The sequence below is a fragment of the Peromyscus maniculatus genome, chromosome 10, assembly GCF_049852395.1.
Source record: "Peromyscus maniculatus bairdii isolate BWxNUB_F1_BW_parent chromosome 10, HU_Pman_BW_mat_3.1, whole genome shotgun sequence".
Lineage (NCBI taxonomy): Eukaryota > Metazoa > Chordata > Mammalia > Rodentia > Cricetidae > Peromyscus > Peromyscus maniculatus.
Window position 1 is genome coordinate 22,819,281 of NC_134861.1, and position 24,287 is coordinate 22,843,567.

At 47.3% G+C, this 24,287-nt stretch overlaps 1 protein-coding gene across 12 annotated transcripts in view; it reads left to right on the top strand.

The window, feature by feature from the left end:
- The window catches only part of Sertad2 (SERTA domain containing 2), a 114,223-nt gene that overhangs the window by 81,127 nt on the left and 8,809 nt on the right, over positions 1-24,287 (top strand). For 4 of the 12 annotated variants that reach the window (XM_076546033.1, XM_015993694.3, XM_076546035.1 and 1 more), the window contains one exon: positions 10,289-10,427. The exons of 4 other annotated variants lie outside the window; for them this stretch is intronic. In XM_076546033.1, the coding sequence (XP_076402148.1) occupies positions 10,399-10,427 (29 nt within the window). In that variant the 5' untranslated portion in view covers positions 10,289-10,398. Of the gene's footprint in view, positions 1-10,288; positions 10,428-11,062; positions 11,359-24,287 lie in introns of those variants that run through there. 4 more of the 12 variants (XM_076546037.1, XM_042285576.2, XM_076546036.1 and 1 more) reach the window with 2 other exon arrangements.

Sequence of the window (24,287 nt, forward strand, 5' to 3'; positions counted from 1 at the left end):
ACTTTCTAATTTGAACATTGAGACAGGGCTTCTCACCCAGCTCAGAGCTTTCTGTCTAGCTGCTCTAGCTGGCTAGCTTGCTCTGGGCATTTCGTGTCTCTGCCTTTGAGGGCTGAGATTGTAGGTAACTGTCACACCTGCTCATATTTGACATGGGTTCTGAGGACCCAAACTCTGCCCCTCACACTTGTGCATCAAGTGCCTTATCCACCAGGCCGTCTTCCCAGTCCTGGCTGTCCTGGAATCACTGTATAGACCAGGCTGGCCTCAAACTCATAGAAATCCACCTGCCTCTGCTGGGATTAAGGAAGTGTTCCACCACGCCTGGCCCCTCTACCCTATTTTTTGAGAAAAATTCTCATAGTGAACCAGGAGCTCAGTTTTGTCTAGATTAGCTACCTGTCAAGATCCAGGGACCCACATGTCTAGAGGCTCCCCAATGCTGGAGCTAAAGAAAGACAGAGGGGGATCTGAACATAGGTCTGTGCTTTACCCTCTGAATCCATCTCCTCAGTTCTGAGATTCCGTTTTTTTGTCTTAATTGTTCATTATATTTTGGCTTTTGCCAATTTAAAATCTATGACATTTATTTTTATATAGTTTTCATGTTTATTTTACTAGAGTTCCTAACTTTTCACGTTTATTTGACATTCGATTTTTTGTTTTATCCATTTTTCTACTATTGTATTTTTTTTATCATTTTAAAAATTAGCTCAAGCATTCTTTGTGAATTCTAAGTACTTTTGTTGAGTGTGTGAACCTCCTCACATATTATTTGATAATCTTTAGCTTGCTTTATTTTGTTTAACAGATACTTAACTTTTTTGTTTGTTTGTTTGTTTTTGAGACAGGGTTTCTCTGTGTATCCCTGGCTGTCCTGGAACTCACTCTGTAGACCAGGCTGGCCTCGGACTCACAGAGATCCCCCTGCCTCTGCCTCCCTAGTGCTGGTGCTAAAGGCGTGCGGCACCACCGCCACCCAGCGATACTTAACTTTTAACATAATCAGAGTTATTGATTGTTTTCTCTGTAGTTTGTGCTCTGAGTATCTTCTCTTGGAGTTCTACATAAATGACTCAACCAAGGAGATGTAAATGAAAGGACTTTACAGAGTTGGGACAGTGGAGATGTGGACTGTCAGTGATAATAGAGTGGTTACATGCAGAGGGGAAGCAGGAGGGAGTGGTGATGTTGGGGTAAAGCCTCCAGGAAACGCAGTGAGGCTGGACGGCCTGGTGGAGGGCCACACAGAAGCAGCTGTGCTGACGGAGAGGTGGACACCACCAGTGGGGCCCAGCCAGGCGCAGTGAGGGGACCCAAGCCTCTCCTGACCCAGTGACCTGCTGCTGCCTTCTCTGCTGAACCTGATTGCAAAGCAGACCCTCTACCCACTGAGCCGCATCCCGACACAAAATTGAAAAAAAAAATGAAGTGTTTGGTGCTAAACCCAAGGCCCCACATGGTAGGCTAGCCCCTTGCCACTGTAGTGCACCCTCAGGCTGAAAACTGGGCCTTAAATTGGAACTGCATTTAATGTTCTCATGGGTTTAGGGGAACATTAGCATTTATATAGGATGAAGTATTCTTGTCCATAAAATGTCATGGGTCTGATTATGGATCTTTTCATCTGATAACTTGGGAAAGGCATTTATTCATTTTACTTTTCATTTCTGGTTATAATATAGAAATAGTAATTCTAGACTTTATCCTCATAGCTATTAATTTTCATCATTAAAACTAGAAAGCAAAATGTTCAACAACTTTAACGTTATAACAAATTGAAATGGATTAAAGATGGATATGTAATTAGTTAAAATTTTTTCTAATCTTCTTTGTAATTTAGACTTTTATTTCCTTTCCTAAAAAAAAAAAAAAAAAAAAAAAAAGGCACACACTCGCTGTGTAGCTCTGGCTGGCCTGGAACTCAGTCTGTAAGCCAGGCTGACCTCAAATTCAGAACTCCCTGACTCCACCTCCCGAGTGCTGGAATCCAAGGCATGCGCCACCACACCTGGACCAGGCATTAATCTCTTAAAGCAGTTACACAGGAATGGGCATGGTGTGGAACTTACCCAGGAGGTTACTCTCACAAATGCTGCTTTCCCAGGCCGGCCTCGAACTTGCAATCCTCCTGCCTCACTCTCCTTAGTGCTGGGGTTAGAAGCATGCACCACCATTGCCATCAGTCTAGCTGGATCCTGGCCTCTTAAGAAAATATTAGAGTGTGTGTGTGAGCGTGCGTGCGTGCGTGCGTGCGTGCGTGCGTGTGTGCGTGTGTGTGTGTGTATGTACGTGTGCACGTGCGTGCGTGCGTGCGTGCGTGCGTGTAGATTCCGGGGACCACACTCAGGTCATCAGGCTTCATGGCCAGTGCCTCTGCACAGCGCTGCTCTGATCCTCACCCTGCCGCTTGTTAGTGAGCTTCTCTTTTTAACCTAGTTTCTTTTTTCTTTTGCGTTTTCCGAGACAGGGTCTCTCTGTAGCCCTGGATGTCCTGGGACTCCCTCTGTAGACCAGGCTGGCCTTGAACTCAGAGATCCGCCTGCCTCTGCCTCCCAAGTGCTGGGACTGAAGGCGTGCACCACCACCGCCCGGCTTCCTTTTTTCTTACCTTCGTTTTATTTCTTATTGGAGCTAACCTAGTGTCCAGTGACCTATTTACTAACAGACACCTTGATACAATGACATACCCACCTAGGCAGGTTTTGATGATTCTTTGCTTGTTAGTGGAACAGTTCTGTATGTGAAACATACATCAGAAAGCCTTGAATTTGGGCCAGCGAGATGGCTCAGCGGGTAAAGTTGCTTGTTGCCAAGCCTGATGGCATGAGTTCAACCCCAGCCAAGATCCACGTAGTAGAAGGAAAGGACTGACTCTCAAAAACTGTCCTGAGCGCTGCTGGGCTAAGTCCATGTCCGTCCATGTGCGGCTTGAGCAGAGCAGTGACAGCATGCACTTGGGTGTAGCGTGTGGCGTGTAGCGTGTGGCCTCAGGGTTTGCTGCTGGCCACTTGCCTTTCAACTTCTTTTTAAAAGGTGAAGTTGCTTATAGATCATTTACTGCTGTTTTCTTCTCCTTAAAGACAGGTTTTTTCTGATAATTGCCCATTTAAGGAATTTCTTATGACATAAGTGGGATTTGTAAAACAAACAAACAAACAGTTTTGAAACAAGCATTCCTTATCAAGATTAAATTTTTTTACTCGCTATTTAAAGCATGTGTAAATTTGTCTGGCTAACCAGACAATAATGTACTATTGGTATCTGGGCTGCTTCTCTTTCTCCCTAGTTGATTTTATGTGTTTCTGAAGTTTCAAATATAAAAAAAAAAAATATAGTTTCACAACTTTTGATTTCAAGCAAAGGACTACAGTTGCTTACTTAATTTAATTTAATTTGGAGACAGGGTCTTATATGGCCAAAACTCATCTTGAATTCATAGCTGAGGATGGCTTGACCTCCGAACTGCTGGGATTACAGGTGTGCTCCCTGGTCCAGATGTTGGATAATTTTGAAACTGTCTCCTTCATTTGGCAATAGGATATTTGTTGTTATTCTTTGTTTTATTTTTCTGGTGGCGGCTGTCTTAAGACAGGGTCTCTCTGTGTAGCTCAGACTGGCCTAAGTTTACTATGTAGACCAGGTTGGCCGGCCGGCCGGCCTCACACTTACAGAGATGCACCTACTGTCCCTGTCTGCCAAGTGCTGGCATGAAGAATTCGGGGATCGCTGTGTGTGTTCTGGCTTTAGGCCTGTGCCCCCATTCCCAGCTAGCAGCTGTTTAAACAACGACTCTACGTCCATGACTAAAGTGAAGATAACCGTAAGACGGGATGAAGCTTGGTGGTGGAGGGCTTACCTAGTTAGCATGCGTGAGGCCCTGGTTCAGTCCCCAGCAAGGCAAAAATGGGAGGGGCTGTAGATTTCCTGCTCGTGTGTTTTTCTCAGACAGTTCCATTGAAGTCTTGAATTTTCAACTTCTCAAAGTAGAAATTTTATAGCTGTAGTTTAACATCAACATATTCTTCCTCGAAGGGCCTCCTTATTCACAAATATTTTTTCATTTGTTTGTTGTTGACTTGTTTGTGTTGTTCAGACTGACCTTGAACTCCTGGGCTCAAGTTCTCTATCACTTTCCTGGTGGCTGAGATTGGGTGTGCCCTACCACATCTGAGTTTCATGGATGGTTTGAAGATGATCCTAGACAGTTACTACAATGGATATGAAAAATATACTATAGAAAGTATAATTTAGTCTAGCTGATCGTATAAATATGCTTGATTTTGAAATATGAGAGGCATCTGGCATTAGAGTAATGCTTTTACAAAAATTTTTCTTCTGTCATCATTTTAGGCAAGTTATTTTTTTTATTTATTTATTTATTTTTTTTTTTGTTTTTTCGAGACAAAGTTTCTCTAAGTAGCTTTGCGCCTTTCCTGGAACTCACTTGGTAGCCCAGGCTGGCCTCGAACTCACAGAGATCCGCCTGCCTCTGCCTCCCAAGTGCTGGGATTAAAGGCGTGTGCCACCACCGCCCGGCTGCAAGTTTTCTTTGCAGTTAAAATGACTGCTAATTTTTTGTTGTTGTTTGGTTACTCCCCCCCCCCCCCCCCCCCCCCCGCCTGAGACAGAGTCTCACTGTCTACCTCTGGCTGTCCTGTAACTCACTATGTAGATCAGGCTGGCCTAAAATTGGCTGTTAATTTTTAGTGCATGTTTGGTTACTGGCATTTAATTTTTTTGAGGTTTATTTATTTTTATTTTATGTGGATAGGTACTTTATCTCCACATACGTCTGTGCTCCACATGTGTGCCTGGTGCCCACTGAGGTCAGAAGACAGCATTGGATCACTTGGGACTGGAGTTACTGATGATTGTGGACCACCATGTGAGAGCTCAGAACTGAACCTAGGTCTTCTTGAAGAGCAGCCAATTCTGTTAACCATTGAGCCACCTCTCCAGCCCCCAAATGCTGTATTTGTATGTGTGGCTTAAGTGACACTCTGTTAGGGTAAGCAGGACAGAAAAATCTTCTAAGGAAGTACTCAGTGGCAAAGTGATAGCAGTAAGTTGGTGTTATCAGTAAGGTCATTCCCCAATAGAAAGTCTGTACAGGTCAACTTTCAAGAGTGTACTTTGTAAGGCTGGTTAGCTCTTTTAACTAGGTTCCACCTGAGTGGTATATATAGTACAGAGAGGCTGAAAAGTCGTTAGAAATACAAGTGATCTGTGGTTAGGAAAGTTGGAAAAAGCTGCATGAGTATTTTGGTTACACACACACACACACACACACACACACACACACACACAGTGGGAACACAGTCAAAATCAGTCATGGCGGCATGGGTCTGTAGTTCCTTATTTGGGAGGCAGAGGTAGCAGGAACACATGAGCTCACAAATTTGAAACTAGGTTATGTAAAAGATTAGAATCAGTTTATTTATTTATTTATTTATTTATTTATTTATTTTTTTTTTTGGTTTTTTCGAGACAGGGTTTCTCTGCATAGCTTTGCGCCTTTCCTGGAGCTCACTTGGTAGCCCAGGCTGGCCTCGAACTCACAGAGATCCTCCTGGCTCTGCCTCCCGAGTGCTGGGATTAAAGGCGTGCGCCACCACCGCCCGGCTTGAATCAGTTTATTTATGAATTTATATTTGTAAAGGATTAACTCCTTAATTTCCCACTCATTCCTCTAGTACTTCTCCAGTACATACCTAATGATTGCTTCCTGTCCTGGAGGCTAGCAATGGGGTGATAAAAATGGCTGGTTTATGGGCATTCTGGAGATGAGTGAAGGGCTGGCAGATATATGATACTATTTATTTGTTGTTCTGTGGTTAGAGATTGTTTATTCTGTGGATTCAAATAAGGCCAAGGATAGGCAGGGTTGGAGTTTTGGGTAAAGAATTATTTTTATCTATATCCTTGTTTCTAGTCGGGTCTAAGTGATATGCAGTTTCTGGTACACACCAGTATCAGGCCATTCTCCGAGTCCCTTTCCTCCTTGCGGAGACCTGGAGAGCTGCAACTGCCCTCCCTGTGTCCGGCCAGCCGTGTGCTGCAGAGATGAGCCCGTGGGTCCATGTGGGAGGCCTTGGAGAATGTCCTACTTTCCTCCAGACTTTGAAACCAGAAAATGGCTTGAGTCATATGGACATGAAAAGTTTTGAGAACATGGCCTACTGAAGAGAACACTTACATTTCTACTTCCGTTTAGAATTGTGTGAATATGGACTTGGTTTTCTATTCTTCTGGACAAGTTGAGCAACTTATGAAGTATTGTATCATTTTCAGCCCTAGAATTCCTCCACGAGCACCTGAGTGAACTTCCCCTTTCAGAGACTCCTAGCTCTTTTCTAAAAGGGCTCCGGAAACCAGAGTCAAGGTGCAGAAGTCAGCCCTGTGCTGCTGAGGGCCGGATTCTGCCTCCCGGGGCTGGAGCGAGGACCCAGAATGACCTGATACAGCCCTGGGCCTGTTTCAGCAGAACCCACGCTGACCTGAGATCTGTGACACACACAGTAAATGACACTGAAATCACAAGTCACAGGTTGGGCCGCTTGATGGCTCAGTGGATAAGGCAAGCCTGTGACATCTTAGTTTGATCCCAGGGTGCCGTGATGAAAGGAGAAAACAGACTTCTAGAAGTTGTCCTCTTACCTCTGCATGCTGCGGGCCATCATACACACACACACACACACACACACACACACACTAAAAATGTGTAAGTCAATAATGGATTTGTAGATCTTCAGATTCTCTGTCAAGAGTCTTCATCACCAAGTTGGTTCCTAGGACAAGAAAAGCCTGGAGGCTGGCCTTCTAACGTGAGAGCTAGATGTTCTGAGGGTGAGAGCAGAAGGTGTATGACCTGCTCAGGGTAGGTAGTTATAGACCCCTCCTGTGATAGAACGCCAGTGTCTGGAGACCGGCCGGATAGTGCTAGATTGAGAAATGGAAACATTTGGTTTCCCAGCCCCCACTTCCCCACCCCCCAAAAATACTGTTTTTAAGATTTAGATACTGTCAGATCTTTAGGAAAGAAAAAGAATGAAGTGCCTGTGAACCAAACTGGCTGCCATTACCCAGTTTATAAGAACGTGGTAACTTTTGGGGAAAGGGCCTTAGCTTGGGGCAGTAGCTCTGCTTGTGTGGATTGAGACTTGAGGGAGGAGCAGGGAAAAGGCCTGACAAGGTCCAAGAGGTGGAATGAAGCTTGCAGTAGATTAGTGTGTCATCAGGTTCAGGGAAGGCTCTACCGCTGTTCCATCTGTGTGAGGTTAGCTGCTTCCTGGCCTCACTCACATCCTGTGTAAGTTCCCTGCGGCTCAGGTAAGGGATGTGACTTCCAGAATTTTATTTTGGAAATCTATCTCATTTTCTGTTATTAGGGTAATTCTACAGTTGATATCATATTTTCCATGAAAAGACATCTAGCCCATCTTGTTCTATACAGTGGTTTAGTAATTGAAACATTTGTCCTTTTTTGACATTAAAACCAAGACTAAGAATGTTGATAGACGGATAATTGCTAGTATTTTAGCCTCAGATCTAGAATAGAGTTAAGTTGAAAGAAAAAAATAAGTAAAATTTTGGAAGCTTGTTTTTGTGTTTTCAGGCTGGGGGTATAGCTCAGCGGAGGAGGGGGGGCTGGCCCAGCGTGAGCCGCAGGCCCTGGGTCCCGTCCCTCCACACAGACCATCGTGTGTAGACACAAATAAATCAATCAATAGTCTTTGTCCCACAGTTGGCGCACCTGACTTGTCCCTTGTTTCTTTGGTCCATGCTAATGGAGTGCTGAGAGCACCCTTGGGTCAGTACAGTGCTAGACTAGTCTGTGGGATCAGGTCACAGAATGTCAACAGAAGCACAGACTGTTAACTAACTAGTATCTAGGACGCTACCATGAGAGGACCTCTCCGGATGAGTTTATCATTTCACAGTTGTCAGAATTGACCACAGTCTGTGATGAGGAAAGGGTGATTCTCTTCTCCCTAAACAGATGTGTGGTAGTTAAATGTGACTGCCTAACTTGTGATGGAGAAATTCTAAATTCTTGAAGCTCTGAGAGTAAGATTATTTTAAATGGACTTTTAAAAATTATTTTTTAATGTACATCGGGGTTTTGCCTGTATGTATGTCTGTGTGAGGATGCCAAATCCCCCAAAATTGAAAGGACAGACAGTTGTGAACTGCCATGTGGGCGCTGAGAATTGAACCCCAGTCCATTGGAAGAGCAAGCAGCCAGTGCTCTTAACTGCTGAGCCATCTCTCCAGCCCCTTAAATGGACTTTTTAAATGTATAGTCCAAACTTATATGTTCCCTTAGAATTTCTTTCATCATTTTGTAGGAATAACTAATATTTTTCTTTAAAAAATAAAATTAGGCCATCCGTGGTGCGCACACCTTTATATCCCAGCACTCTGGGGGCTGAGGGAGGCAGATCTCTTTCAATTTGAGGCCAGCCTGCGCTACAGAGTTCCAGGACAGGCAGGGCTATGTGCAGAGACTGTCTTTAAAAAATTGGTTGTTGTGTGTACTTCATAAGTTCAGGGAGGGGAGCCTGATGGGATGGTGCAGCAGTTGAGCACGCGTTGCTCTTGTAGAGGACTCCAGTTTGCTTCCCAGCACCACTGGCAGCTCACGGCTATCTGTTGGTAATTCCAGCTCCAGAAGATCCAACACCCTTTTCTGGCCTCCACAGGACCGGGGCATGCACATGGTTCACAAACATATATGCAGTCCTAACACTCTTCCTCAGCAGTCATTTGTTCTTAAATACAGGGAGGCTCTTCCTTTATCTTTGAATGTCTGGGACTAGGCAGGGATTGCTGTGCTGGCCTCCGTGGAACTCAGCCTTAGAAGGAGCAGGGAAGGGGTAACTGGTGCTGGACCACACCGGCAGCTGTGAGGCTGCCACGTCACCCTCTGACCAACTGGGCAAATCCACCAGATCTTAAAAGTTGGGAAAGTGAAAATGTAATGCCTGCACTGTTCGGCTATCAAGCCTTCAAAAATGCAACCTGGACAGCTTCTCACCTCAGAACCCCAACTTTTACTGAGCACCCAGAGTAGACTGCAGGCAACCATGTGCTCATTCTGTGGACACGCAAAGATGTGGCTTTCACATTTGGCTCTTTTGTACAGGACCACTGTATATGGGAAGCCATTTGCTAGGAAATAGCCAAGTGGCATAAAATTCTGTGTCTTTTTCTTAACTTCATGAATAACAGTTTCGATTCATTTTAAATTCAACAGAACTAAATACCTCTGGCCTCCCACAAAGACATCACAGGAAGAGATTATTGCGGCGTCTATTTCAATGGCTGTTTCTTAAAGTGAGCGCTGAAAGTCTGAGTGGGTGGGTAGGGAGCTGTGAGTAGTTATGTTGTCTTCAAAGGCAGAACTCTAGAAATGAAAAATAGCTTGGCTCTCTAGCAAAACGTTTGAAAATTTTATGCCACCAAGGCATAAACCAAATAAGACCTCATAGGGCCTCATGAGCATACTTTCTGTGATGCCAGTTTTAAATGCTATTATAATGACTTGCCAGAGATAGACAGTTAGCTTTTGATATTGGTTATACCCAATGAAACATCTGTATGAGATCTTGATGATGCCAAGAGTTCACTAAAAACAAACAAAACCTTTTTACTTCCCTTACTGATAAAATCTGATGTCTCCTTTAACATTTTGGCCCACATTGTTACTATTATTATTTGAGACAGCTTCTCACTATGCAGTCCTGGCTGGCCTAGAACTGTCTATGACACACACACACACACACACACACACACACCAGCCTGGCCATGAACTAAGATCTGCCTACCTAGTGTAGGTATCCTACACCTGGCACTAGCTCATGTTTAATTTTGATAAGATCATCAACTTGGTTGATAAGTCATTACAGAACAGTTGGTCCAAATGTGTCTTTATGTGTAAGACCTTTATGTTAAGTCTTAAAGCTTTATTATCCTTAAATATAACTAGTGTAGTGGACCATTAAACAGCAAAGTGGGAAGAAAGTATTGATTGGGTGGCAGCCAAAAATTTAAGGTGCCTGAATTACTTTTGTAATATCTTTATGCAGAATGTACCTGTCATTTTTAAAGCAATCATAAATGTTCCAGCTGAGCTCTTAAATTCTTAGTGCTCTTAAATTCGAACCACTTAGACACATGCACTCCATACTAATACTAAGGACAATACAAAGTCCCCTGCTAAGTTTGAGTAGTTAAAAACATTAGGTTGTTTTTTGTTTGTTTGTTTGTTTTTTGTTTCTTAAAGGGGAACGTTAAGGCTATCAGCGTGAAACTTGGGCAGAGGACAACGCCTCTGGCTCGCCGTGTTCTCCAAGCCTGGTTTCCCTCCGGCTGGCTGCTGGGTCTCCATACAGAATGCAACTCAGGTCTGTCCGGCTCCAAAGGTATTACTTGGTGACCCATTTCGACTGTCGAACTTTTTCCGTCGCCAGCTCCACATGGAGCTCTTGACCCCTCCCCCCATTCCGACATCTGGGGCCATTGGTGGACCCTACCCTCCCGCCGTCCGGCCCAAGGGCCGAATAGCTCAGATGCCTGTCATATTTGTGGTCTCGCTCCTCTACGGATTGTTGCCTGCGCTGCGCCTTTGTCCCACCCGCTCCCTCATCTGCCTGTTTCCCAGTGTGTGGGGGTTTCCATAGTGGTAGTAGTGGCCCCTCGGCTTGAGCGCCCGGGTTCCTTCCTCTCCTGTTTGTGCTTTCGGTCCACAGAGCTGCCTGCAGAAGCTTGGTGCCCGCCTGCCCCTTCCTGAGCATTCACCGGGCCGGAATCTGCATTTATGGCACCGCCCGTGGAGGGCGGGTCCGGGGCGGGGCCTGCGGTGCTGGGGCGGGGCCGGACCAGCTGGGGGCGGGGCCCTGCGGGGGCCAGGACCTGTGGAGCAGGGGCGGGGCGGGGCCTGCGGTTTGAGGTGGGAGGGAGGCAGGGTGGGGCCTGGCTGCAGGGGCGGGGCTGCCAGGGCGGGGCCCGGCCAGGCGGGGGGCGGGGCCTACGGGGCCTGGCCGGAGCTCGCCGGAGGCTCGCAGGCGGACGTCACTCCTGCACGGCTAGTGCTGGAGCACGAGCCGTGGCTCGCTCGGCCCGGGCGTCCCCTCCGCCCGCCTCCTGCTTCCTCCCGGCTGCCCGCCGCCTCCTCCACCATTGTATAATGTTCCTGACGCGCAGGCAGAGGACGCCGGAGTGGTAGCTCCGGCCTCTCCGCGCGCTCCCAGCCACCGTCGGCCCCGTGGCGGGGCGCCCCGCATGGAGCGGGCATAGCTTGAGGGGTGGCTGGAAACCCCTCGGATGCGTTAGCTCCGGGCGGACCTGCCTGTGGTGAGTTCCCGGCCGAGCTTGAGGCTCCCCGGGGTTGGGCTCCGGCGGGCGGCGGGCGGTGCTGGGCTGGGCCAGGCGGGAGCCCAAGGCGGAGGAGGCCGGGCTGGGCAGGTTGGGGCGCACCCGCCGGCCGCTTGGAGACCCCGACTGTCACGACCCGGGGCAGGGCCGGGGCTGGGAGCTGCTGCCTTTATAGCTAGCTGGGGTGGCTGTGCTCGCTGGGGTGGCTGTGGTGCTGCGGACGTGCGAGACTTTTTTTTTAAGATTCGCGTTGCTGGCCCGGAGGCTGCTTCACTTTTGAGTTCCGTGTCTGAGTTTGCATCCAACTTGCTATCTTGTGTTTTGAGAGTTTCCCAGTGGTCATGGGTTAAAACAGCTCTCTTCACCCTCTTTTTTCCCGTACCTAAGTGAATTGATTTTGGAACCAAATGTATATTAAACTTAACGCCTCCCTGGTTTTTAAATTAGAAATCTACAAGTCATCTTGGTGGTAACCGCCTATGACGGGGCAGAGGGGGGGCGGTGCTGAGGGGAGCCAGCTGTCCCGACGCGTAGACTTTGTACCATAGACACTGGGCACCCTTCAGAGAACCATTGCGTCGGGAGAAAGTACTGAATTGTTCATATTTTTTTCTTGACCATAAATTGTCTTAGCTTTAGCAGAAACAGTAGCAATCAATAGAGTTGAGAGTTGAATGTTAAGTTTCGCCAAAGGATGAGACGGTCTGGTCTGTTTTAGAGTAACTTTTTGCTTGTAAGTAAGTAGTTTTAGGAGTGGAAAGTAGGTTTTTCCAGGCAGCAGGTTAAGACACTCACCCTCAGAAATAGCAGTTTGTATTTGAGTAGAATTGGTCAAACCTTAGTTGACCTTAAGGGAGGGCCAGTGTTTTCAAGCTTTGTTCTTGAAACATGCTTTTGATTTCCCAATATATGTTAAGTGTTCGGAACCTGTGTCAAGAGCCTGGAAATTGTAGTCACCGGTAGGATTGCCAAGGCCCTAGCTGTTCAAAGTTGCTTTTTCTAGTTTTTGTTCCTGACAAGAGTGAGATAGACCAAGGCTCTACTTAACTCCTGGAGGGTTACACACCTGAGAGCACTGGGCTGCTCTGCTGTGGGGGATGGGGTGTGTGTGTGTGTGTGTGTGTGTGTGTGTGTGTGTGTGTGTGTGTGTGTGTGTGCACGCGCAGACTCTGCTTACCTCACCCTAGGTGCTACTCCCCTCTAGTACCACTTTATTTTTATTTGAGGGGGAGATACTAAGATCCCAGCTCTGGCATGAACAAGAATAATCGTGGAGCCTTACTTTCCTGATGGATGTTTGTACGTTTCTTCGCTTAAAAATCTATGGAGCTGGCCTGGGTGTGGTGGCAAAAACCTGTAATCCCAGCACTGGTGGGTCTGTGGGAGTAGAAGACTAGCTTGGGCTACGCAGTGAGTTCCAGGCCAGCAAGTGTTTGGTCTCAGGTTAAGAGGCCTCCAGTGTCTTTCCTCTCCTAATTGAAATATGTCCAGCAATGTGTGCTCTCTAGTGAGAAGTCTTAGGAAATGGACTCGGTAGCTTACTTCCCCCGTCTCCACCTGGCTCTCTTCCTTACTTTATTTCAACAGGTAGGAGAAGGGACTCATTTTATCACATCCACCACACAGCAGGAGGGGTCCTAGAAGAGTTTCATGGTCAGGCGGGTGTCACGGACTCCCAGGTAACAGCTGCTCAGACCAGCTTCTGGTAAAGAACTGAGAGAAGGATTTTGACTCCGATTTAGAAAATCTTTACATTGCCATTGCTGAATTATCCTGCATAAAAGCTTTTTTAATTTTAATTAAGGAACAGAAATACAAAATTTACCCAGTCACTAAGACTTGATTATTAATAACGGCATAGTAAGCAACATATGCTTTTCTGTTTTTAAGTCACTTAAATATGTGTGACAGCTGATATCTTATGGCTGCCACTGCTTTAAACAGTGCTCTGGTGGTAAAGGTTCCATAGTTCAAGAATGTCCTCACTTAAGATGTGTTAGACTCTAGAGACTAAGAAAGGTAAGAGTCGCCACGCACGTTTGCAGGTTCCTTTTGCTGTGGTTTCTTATTAAAGAACACTAGTGAAAGGATGAGTTTTGTTGGTTTTTTTGGGGGGGGGGTTTGTTTGTTTTGTTGTTTTGTGACATGGTTTCTCTGTGTAGCCCTGGCTGTCCTTTGTAGACCAGGCTGGCCTCAAACTCAGAGATCCGCCTGCCTCTGCTTCCTGAGTGCTGGGATTAAAGGTGTGTACCACCACCACCACCACCACCCGGCCAAAGTGTGAGTTTTGTTGTAATTTTATTCGTATTTTCAAAATGAAGACCACATAGCCAGTGTTATTTAGAGAACAGTAGGAGAGTGTGTATTCAGAAGAGTAAACTTGGAGAATTTCCTAAACTTAGCAGCTGTGGATTTTTTTTTAATTGTTTTGGCGTATTGTGGAGAGAGAGAGCGCTCTAGTTGAAGGAGGTAGGGGCGTGTCTGATTGTTGAGTCCAAAGATCAGACCTATGTTAAAGATACCAGAAGACAGAGCTCCAGTTTAAGTGAAAAGGGCCTGGCACGTAGGGTCATGCCGGCCTTCACACATCTCTCTATTAGGTATTTTTAAAAAAAGGTGTGTGTGTGTGTGTGTGTGTGTGTGTGTGTGTGTGTGTGTGTGTGTGATGGAGGAAGGATTCATGCGGGGTCAGAGGGCAACTTTGTGGAATCAGTTTTCCTTCCGACTTTTGCTTGGGTTCTGGGGAGACCTCTGGTCTCCATGCTAGAGAGGCATGCACTTTTACCACCTGAGCTCTCTCTCAGGCTCAGCGGTTAGCTCTGAGCAGTAACACACGAAAGTTTGAAAACACTGTGCCTGTTGCATGTGCACAGTAGTGCATGTTCTGTCGGCCACGAATGAATGAATATCCATTAAACATTTGTCAGAAACTTAACAGGCTGTGACTTCTGTTAAGAAGTGTCTGGGTATTTAATTTGATTTTAATATTTCAGAATGAAACAACCAACCAAAGTTGGGTTGCTTTTTAAAGAGAAAAAAAAAAATGTTGTCTTAGATAGCCAGTGTAGTTGGTATTAAAGGCAAACTGTGTCCTGCACAAATACTGGGAAGCCGTATGAACCCAACTGTCCCCGAGCGTCGTCACTCATTGTGTGGAGCTGCGTCCTTCTCCATTAGCACTGACTAGCAGTTCATTCTTTGTATGAATCTGTGAATGGCATATGTCAGCCTAATAAGACAGCATTCCTATTCTGGGTAATAAAGAGACTCTTTGTTGTTGTTGTCGTCCCCCCCCCACCCCCCCACCCCCCGAGATCATGAGACAAAAACATGCTTGACTGTCCAAAAATTTCCTTTGAAAAATGTGTAAATTACATTTCAAGATACAAACAGCATGATATCTTTTAAAATACATGATTTTTAGTAGAATAAAACAAATACATTCTTGGGCCATACAGACTTGCTTCTGGAAAGATGGCTGTTTGCAGTCTGAGGGTCCTACAAGCCGGGGAAGTTCATTTGTCCCCTCTCAGGGCCGCTGTCCGTCATCTGAACTCGGTTGAAAATCCTTGCTGTGATTGGCAGAAGCAAGCACCATGGCTTTCTAGGTCTGTTGGAGAAATCCAGCGAGGCCTAAGCTGCCTGCTGCCCGGCTGCAGTTGTCTGTGGAGAGTGGCGTTGCCGGGCCTCTCTCGGTGGAGCTGGCCCTGCGTCCAGGCAGGCATGGCAGGAGCAGGGATGGGTAAGGTGGAGCTGGCGGCGCTGCCTCAGGAGTGGACTGAACTGTGTGGGCACGTGGGGGTGGGGGCCGGAGGGAGAGGGCGGAGGTCGGCCGCAGCAGGCAGGCTGTACAACTGCTACAGCCAGTCTGACTAGTTTAAGGTGCCCAAAGGCAGCTTTGTTTCTCTAGTAACTCTAAGGAGCAGCGAACTTAAGTTCTTAAAGCTCAGGCACATCTGCAATACTACAGCTGTGTCTTTGCGGAAAACTTCGCACATTTCCTAACCAACCCGAGCTTTCCTTTGGACTTTTAAAGCCTTCATAAGCAACTCCCTGAGACGCCCCCGCTCCCCACACTTCATTTTCTTCTGAGGAGTTTCCCGTAGACTAGCGAAGGGAAGGGGTTCTGTCGCCAGGACACGCACACAGGCTTGTGATGACAGTGGACTCTGGACGCTGGTGTCATAATAAGGTGCACAACTGGACTGTGCTCACACAGCTCTCACGACCGTCCCTGGCTGCAGATGGCTCTCCAGCCCTGTGCTCTCCTCTGTGGCTAACTGCTTATCTACCCTCCCAGCCCATGCTGGCTCTGAGCTTGGAGTAGACTGCTGGGGCACCCCACCCTGTGCTCTGAAGTGTTGCCCAAGCTAGGCTCAGGGAATCTGAAAGTCCCAAGGTCATCTCTGAACCAGAACAGGCTTGCGGACAGTTCTAGCCACACGAATGAGACGTGCAGGTGGTGGCTATTTGGTGCTAGCTCTTGAGGTTCCTCTTCCTCTTTGAAGGGGACACTTTGTTGTAGCACTGTGTGCCTGCATATGTCTCTGTCTTTGGGTCTGTCTTTACTTTCCCAGAAGCCTGTCTGGCAGAAGCTGGCTTCTACGGCTTCAGCAGAACGTTTTTACTCTCTGCTGGGGAAATGTGGTGAGCCTTTCTGAAGTTGTGTGTCTTTGCCCCTCTCCCTCAGTGCCGGGGATGGAACTCAGGCAGGCTAGGAAAGTGCCAGGACTGCTGCGTCCTGGACAGACTATTAAGTGATTTTTGTAATGCCGAGGATGGAACCCTGGGTCTTGCATAAGCTAGGTAATCACAGAAAAATTTGTTTTCTTTTTTTTCGAGACAAGGCTTCTCTGTGTAGCTTTACGCCTGTCCTGGATCTCGCTCTATAGACCAGGCTGGCCTTGAACTCACAGAGATTCGCCTGCCTCTGCCTCCCAAGTGCTGGGATTAAAGGTGTGTGCCCTGGTTTTAAAAAATTATTTTACTATGATCAGAAATACAAAATGAAGTGAATTTCTGCTGGGAGTGCTTCTTATCTGTGTGACAGCAGTTGACCTACAGGTCTAAAGTGCAGTTTCTCAGATGGCCCTCTGCTTCCATAAAGCTCCCAAAGGCCAGCGGGACAAACAGCGTTAGGGACGGTTAGCTGGGTGGGCTTAAGGAAAGGGTTGATCCCTCCAAGAGGTGGACGTGGAGCTATTGACTGTTTTCTTTAGAAATAAATATTTACTATATTTAATGTGGCACCCTGGTTATTTTGATTTATTTAGCTAATTGACTTTGCTTAAATTTCAATAAGTTATGAATTTCTGAGGTCCTTGAGGTCCTTTTTTAATCTCAAAACAGCCTAGAAAAAAATGACTACTGTTTTTACAAAGTATTCACTACCTTTTAGTTTGTATTTTCATTACCTTTTTCTACTAAGTGAACTATTCCAAGTATATGATACAAAATTGAAATTGTCTCTGTAAAACCTTACCAACCCAGTTCTTCCATTTGAAATTATTTTGTTCTTTTATGTGTATGGGTGTTTTGCCTGCGTGTGTGTCTGTGCACCTCATGTGTACCTAGATCCCCTGGAACTGGGGTCACAGATGGTTCTGAGCCACCATGTGGGTGCTGAGGATCAAACCCAGGGCCTCTGAAGAACAGGCAGTGCTACTAACCACTGAGTTGCCTCTGCAGCCCTTGTCTGCCTAATTCATAAAGGTAATTACAATAAATATCTGAAAATGTAGGTCACTTACATGGGCCTCAAATTCAACATCCAGTCTTTCAACTAAATCTGTTAACTTTTTGTTGTTTGTCTATGTTTTTGTTTTTCAAGACAGGGTTTCTCTGTGTAACAGCCCTGGCTGTCCTAGAACTCACTCTGTAGACCAGGCTGGCCTTAAACCCACAGAGATCCACCTGCCTCTGCCTCCTGAGTGCACAAGTGTGCCCCACCACTGCCTGGCTAATCTTTGAACACTTAAGGAGCACTTTGATATAAATATTTCCTGTGGTTGCAGTCTTCAGTTTTATTCTTCTGTTTTATTTGGTGATAGGGTAGTTAGCTAACCTGGAAAGCAACCTTTGGGTTTAACTAAAATGCAGTTTTTGTTTTTCACTGAATTGGCCTTGAAGCTGTTGTGTTAGTGTGGCTGTTGGTGAGCCTTTTTTAAGCAAAAAGGAAAACTTGCACATGCTGTTTGACAAATCATCTGGTTTCTACTCATCTTCTTTATTTTCCCTTGACATCGTTTATTAAGGATCACTCAAGTGAGGGAAAAACAAGGCATCTTTAGGGAAAAGATGCTACAAGAGGCTTGACACCAGAATCCCAGCTAAGCAATTATAAATACAGGAGAAAAAAAATATTTTCATTATGCCTGGGAATGGGGGAGGGGGCAAAGTTGGATCAGCTTCCCTGGCACGCAGTCCTGTGGGAAAAGAGTCAAATCTGAGGATTCCTTGATGCTGATGAGACTGTGTGTGTGTGGATGCAGGACGCTGAGGATGTACCCTGGACACCGGATGATTAGGAGTAGCTTCATACTGTAAAGCATTATAATATGTTTATAGTTACTGGTTTTCAAATGGAAAGAGGAGACTAGCTCATCTGTTAAGAGCATTATTACTGAACAAACATCACACAACCTGAGCTTGTGATAGAGGGGATCCCAGCTATTACACAGTCACTTGCTTCACTATCCCTGAGGTTAACTACCTTACATTTTACAATTAAGTGGTTTCGCCTCCGTGTTCATGATGAGGGTTTTCTCAAATACCTGCTACCTGAAGCATTATCTGTTTGTTGAGGAAATAATTTACTGTTATTAAGATGCAATAGGATTATTGAAAGTGGCTATACTGGTAAAATTCATAGTTGTAGACATAGGTGATTGGCTGTGTTGTTAAAGTCAACTTCAGAGCCGGCACTGAAGTCTGAACTGGCACCTCCTCCAAGTCCAGCTTCGTGACTTGGTGCCTGTTTTTGTGTGTGTTCTCAATTCAGTAATCCTCCAGTAAATCCTCACCGTTTATTCTATGGTCCATGGTTTCTGAAGCACTGGTGTTACTTACATACAAGCAATAGCATAATGTAGTTTAGTTCGGTCTTGGCAAGGCCTCGAGCGTTTAGCACTGTCCTGTGGACACCTGAATCAGAGCTGGAATTGGAAATGTAAAAATGCTTTGAGGACGCTGTAGGTGGGAACTGACGGAGTTGTAAGGTGCCTTGCTGCTCTGTGGCGCCCCCTCGTGGGTGTATGTGGTGCTATCTTTCAGCCTTTATGGGATTCCAGTTTACACTGGGCATGCTTGTTTACATAGGACATCAGGAGCTTTCTTCAGTGTAAAAATGCCTATAGAGTTAGTGCGGTTCTCCTGTAAGAAATTTGCTGTGCTTACTTGATGTTTTTTTACTTGTGGAGGTGTTTTTTTTTTTTTTAATGTATTGTTTAACTTTGATGGAAAATTCCAGACGGACTCAGAAGTTAAAGTACAGTGCATAGCCTGTGCTCCTCACCCGCTTCAGAGGGACCAAATGGCCGTTGGCCAGGGCTGTGGGGCTGCAGTAGCGGAATCGTGAGCACGTCTGCCATCCTCCCACGATGACCAGTGTCCTTGATCCGTCAGGGTTGGCACTGCAGCCCCAAGTTTCCAAGGACAGAAAAGCCAGTGAGTCAGGGCACTAGAACATGTTCCACTGCTGATGTTCTAAATGCTAGTTTTGCTTTCCAGAGTTTTGCCAACAAGACATCTTCATTCGTCCGTATCTTCTTTATTCTAAAGAAAGATTGACTTCTAGAATTTGACTCTTGTTTACTCAGTGTGATTGTTTGTCACCTGTTAAAATTCCTTTTGTTTTAAGTGGAACGATACTATTTGACAAACCAACATTAGAAATTGTACCCAGTTTAATAGAGACGTGAAAACACTAAGAGAAAAGCTAAAATTTATTAAAATGTGGACATTAGAAACCCCACCCCTGTGGTAAAGTTGTTTGTCTAAACATGCATGGAGGCCGGCCTCCCGGCCATCTCCTGGCCTATGGTGGCCCTCAGGAGGGCCGGGAGTGTGCCGGGCTGGGTGGGCAGGGTTGGCCTGCGGGACTGCGGGCCAGGCTGAGTGGAGCCGCCAGGCGGGTGTCGGGTTTCAGCAGCCTGGCTGAGCATGGGGGACTGGCTGATCTAGAGAGTGGCTTTATAATTACCTCGCTGATTCGTTAGGGGAGGCTTTGTCTTACTTACCAATTAGCATGGATGTTACTGCAGAGACCTCTGAAACCCTGGGTAGGCCTTAGTTTAAAAATAATATCTTCCCGATTCCGACAGCCTCACGGGTTGTCTCTAGCACGGTGGAGAGGGTTAGGAGTGCTGCTGTCCTTCCCGGGTGCAGGAGACAGCTCCTTCCCTGTGGGCTGCTCTCTGTCACCACTGCTCCCTGACCAGGGCCCTCACTGCTGTCTGAAGACTGCCTGATGCCATTCCCACCTCTCCTGACCCCTCTGCCAGCCTCATCCCTGAGCACCACTTCCTCGCTGTGGGCCCCCTGGCTCTGCCAGCCTCATCCCTGAGCACCACTTCCTCGCCGTGGGCTCCTTTTGTTCTGGCTCGGCTTTGTGCCTTGAGGCGAAGCAGAGTGTCAAAAGCTTAGATATGATCGGGTTTCTTGGTATGGTGTGTTCTTCAGGGTGTAACACGTTAAGTGTGGAAAGCTACCTAAGCCAGTGTGGTTCCCCATTGAAACGGGATGGGGCTTTTCCTCTCTGCCAGCTGCTGCCACCACGGCCCTATGACACATGCCAGGAAAGGCCAGGCTGGTAGGGGTGCTCTGTCAGGGACAGAGCTCTTCATTTGGACCACCTCAAAACAGGACACCAAAGTGAAGACAAGGAACTGAGAAGATTCTGTTTCAGAAGTTGTTTCCACACAGTTCCTAGCCCAACTTTAGCCACTGATGATAAAGTGGAAATAGGGTGCCCCATGGGGGTCTTCATCCCCTTAGTAAAGAATGTAAGAGTGAGTTCAGAGGAAGCTCAAGGACACTTACCAGAGTTTAAAAGAAACCCCCAGGCAGAGAAGCTGTAAATGTCAGCAGCTGCCCACAGGAGGAGACTGGAAGAGAGGTTACAAAGCCCTGGCTCACACTGGAGGGCAGTCAGACACTGGACAAGTGGCCACAGGGCACGAGGAAGGCTTTGGAAAGAGTAAGGAAGCCTGAGTATCAGAAAAAGCATGCTTAGGTTCTGACCAGCCTCTGAAAGAGAGGCAGAAAAAAAGAGGAAGAGTTCTGCTTTCTGACTGGGCCTCAGACATGGCGGCAGACCCAGGGGCTGGTGGCGGGGAGGGGCTGGGCCGGGGTGGGGGAGGTGGAAGAAGTACAGTATCTCATTAAAGGGAACCATTCTTCTACCTATCTCTCTGGCTGTTTGCTTGAGACCGGGCCTCACCACGTCTGGAACTCCCCTGGTCTGCACGGGGAGTCCCTGGCTGGCCTTGTCCTCACAGGGCTCTGTCTGCCTGCTGAGTGCTGCCCTTCCTAGAGGTGGTCCGGGGCCAGGTGATTTAGGCACAACTGGAATGTTAGGTGCTGCTCACCTGCCAGGAGGTCCCCCTTACTGGGCGGGCCTTCACTGCCTCTCCCACTCTGCCTCTGAGACCTGGAATCCTGCCACGCAGTTGATTTAGTTAGGCAGGAGCCGAGGGCTCTGGCAGCACCGGATGCAGGTGAGGAATCTCTCACATTCTCTTGGGAGCCCTCTCTTTCTTGGCTCCTTTGTTCTTCAAAAGTAGTCAGTTGGTAGAGAGGCCTGGGGTGAGGGGTCAGCATTGGTGCTGCTGGTCTCTCCAGCAGCCCGTGGTCACATCAGTGGCCACACTGGACCTGAACAAGGAAAGGGGGACAAACCAGAGAATGTGGCCAGCCTCACAGGACCTACATGCCTGCCTTGTAACTTCTTTGAAGTGACTTCCTGAAGACCCCATGAGTTAGTGTGGTGTAATAACTGACGTCTGAAAAACCGTATCAGGAGGCTGGAGAGATGGCCTAGTGGTTAAAAGCAATAGTTTCTCCTTCAAAGGGCCTGAGTTTGATTCTCAGCACCCACATGGCAGCTCACAGCTGTCTGTAACTCCAGTTCCAGGAGATCTGACAGCGTTTTTTTTAGACTCTTTGGGCACCAGGTGTGAAAGTGGTTCACAGGCATATGTACAGGCAACACACTCATACATATTGGAAAAAAGAAAGACCATGTTACTTCATTATGCTATATCCCTGGGAAATGCACACCCTGAGTTTCTAAGTCCACGCTATTGAAAATGTGTACAAGGTACCAGTTAAGCCCTAGGGTATTTCGTGGTGATTGATGACTGCCCGACTCCCCTTTTATCCTAACCTGCCCCATCATGGATGTTACGCATGCTCACATTTGTCCTGCTTGGGATGGTGCTGGGCTCATCAGAAGCAGTCCCTAGCCCGCCCCCATCTGATGGTAAGGTGCCCCAGCTGCTCACTCTTAGGAACTCTTTGATGCTTTAATTGGATATGAGATTAGCTATATCTTGTCCAGTCATCTCCTTTCTTTGAAATTGGGGCTCGGGTACCAGTTTCGATCCTGTTTGAGTAAGAAGTAAAAGAAATCTTAGTGTGTTTCTCCTGTCGGGTATAATGAGTGCTGTTTGGAATGAATTGAGTTAAAACAAACTTCTACATCTCCTTTCGACTGGCAGAGTATGCCAGTCTTCTTGGGCAGGAGAAAGCTTCATAGTGCAGCCCATGCTGAAGTTGGCAGGTGTCAGCTAGGCAGCCCTGGGGCCATGGGCTGAGCTAATCCTGCAGGTGAAAGCCATTGTTTTGGTGAGGGGTGGAGGGGGACAGCGAATGTTAGTTTGTAAGGTTTTCTGTTTGTCCCATGAAAGTCATAGATGTTTGATTTTGACAGTCCATATAACATTGAAGGATAGTGATTTAAAAAATAAAAGGAAGATATCGGTTTTGAATAGTTGGAAAAGAATTATAGGTAACTTTTAAATTCACATTGCATTTGGGGGGGAGTCTGGATGCTTTAATGATAAAGGCTTTGGGGTGTCACCCCTTAACCACAGGGACAACCTAATCTTTGGACCTTGGGCATGCGGCATTCCGACCAGTCTAGATGATTGCTTGTCCTCTGTCGTCATCAAGTGCTGGTCGTTGCTTTTTGCCCTGCTTGCTTAGAAACAGAAAGGGAGGCCTTCCCAGTCAGGCCTGTGAGGAGGGTGTGCTCAGGCCCAGTGTGAGGTGGCCTGGCAAAGACCGGGGAAGTGGTGCTTCTCAGAGATGACAACCCAGCATCTCCTGGGAACTCCAGGAACCCACGCCTGTGCTTGGCCAGACCCAGGGCTGAGGCTGGCGCTTGCCTGAGTGGGAGACTGGGGTGAGTGTGAGGGGCCCACAGGTGGGGTCTCCAGGCTAGAGCTCGCTCGCTCTCTCCCCCACGCTGAGGGGTGAAGCGTCCCCCTCTCATTCCCGCCCGTCAGGAGCTCATCCACCCAGACATCTCTGCTTCCGATTCGCACGTCTCTGCTGCTCCCCTGCGTCTGTTGGTCCTTCCCACTCTGTTCACTTACTGAGGACTATTTCGGTGTCAGGGAGGGGCCCTGGCCTAAGAGTACTGAGGTGAACCAAACAGATGTCTTGTGCCCCTAGGGGCCTTCCAGTCTGGAGGTAGCTGACAGACATGCTTGGCACTGCCAGGCCAGCTTCCAGAGGGTCTCTGCCGATCATTCAGGCAACAAGTCACACTCCCACACTGTGGGAATTCCTCAGGACCCAGAATGGTGGGACCATGGGTAGCAGGTAAAAGCTTTCTGTCTGGAGTCTAGGCCTTTGTCTTTTGAGGAAAGTTGCACTGACTCTTGTCACTTTGGGGGCATCAACCTCAACAAACTGTCTTTTTTTCTGTTGCAGTGTTTTGGTTGTTTGGGACAGGCTAGTTCACTGCCTCTGCCTTCCCAGTCCAGGAGTAAACAGAATGAGGCTTTGGAGCATCAGGGGCATCCTGTGCGAAGCTGTACTGTAGAGACCATGTCCCGTAAACACAGTTCATTTTTGTTTGTTTTCCTACCAATGCGTGTTCTTTGCTATTCCGTTTTAGTTTGCTGCGCTTAGTATTTCCTAGATCAGGGTTACAAACTACTGACTAGGCACATACCCAGCAGAGTGCTCCAATGTCAAGAGTTTGTTCCTAACCACTGGGCAGGGGCCACACTATCTCAGACTTGGCGCTAAGAGCCAGAAAAGCAGCTGTTGATAGTTTTTAGGCTTGGGTAGCGGGAGAGGAAAGGGAGGACCATCCACCTGACTTCGCCGAGTGGCTCTCCAGGTCTTTGGGCAGATTTGGTTCTTTGTAAGCTGAGAGAGGGGACAAAGTACAGCACCAAAGCCCAGGTATCTCAGCAAGCTAGGATCCAGTGCCTCTTCAGAGGGCCATGACTCGGGAGCCCTTCTGCCCCGGAGGGTAGTAGCCCTCCCCAGCCTTCCCAGGAATCCCTTAATGAGCCCCTGCTACTGCTTCGCAGGCTGCCTTTGTGAGGCCTCCTCAACCGCCCTCAAGGAGCTATTGTTATTTTTCCTGAGTGTCTGAGGAGAAAGACTTCTGAGGAGCTGGCCACCCTGGCCCAGTAAGCCTGAGCCAGGCCCAGAGCCACCAGAAGGGGCCATGCACCTGGCTGTGTGCTGACCGGTTGAGGGCACGCCGTGTCTTCATTGAGTTACGTCTTGCTTAAGGAGATCGGGCGTACAAAGCCCCGTCTCTGTGGAGCTGTCAAGGTGTGAGGCTGTTACCTTGTATTAATCAGATTTTGGGGAATCCTCCCTTGGTTTGGTTGCGTTTTTGTTCTTCTATACGGCTTAGCTAGATTGTGGACATTTTGCAGTTT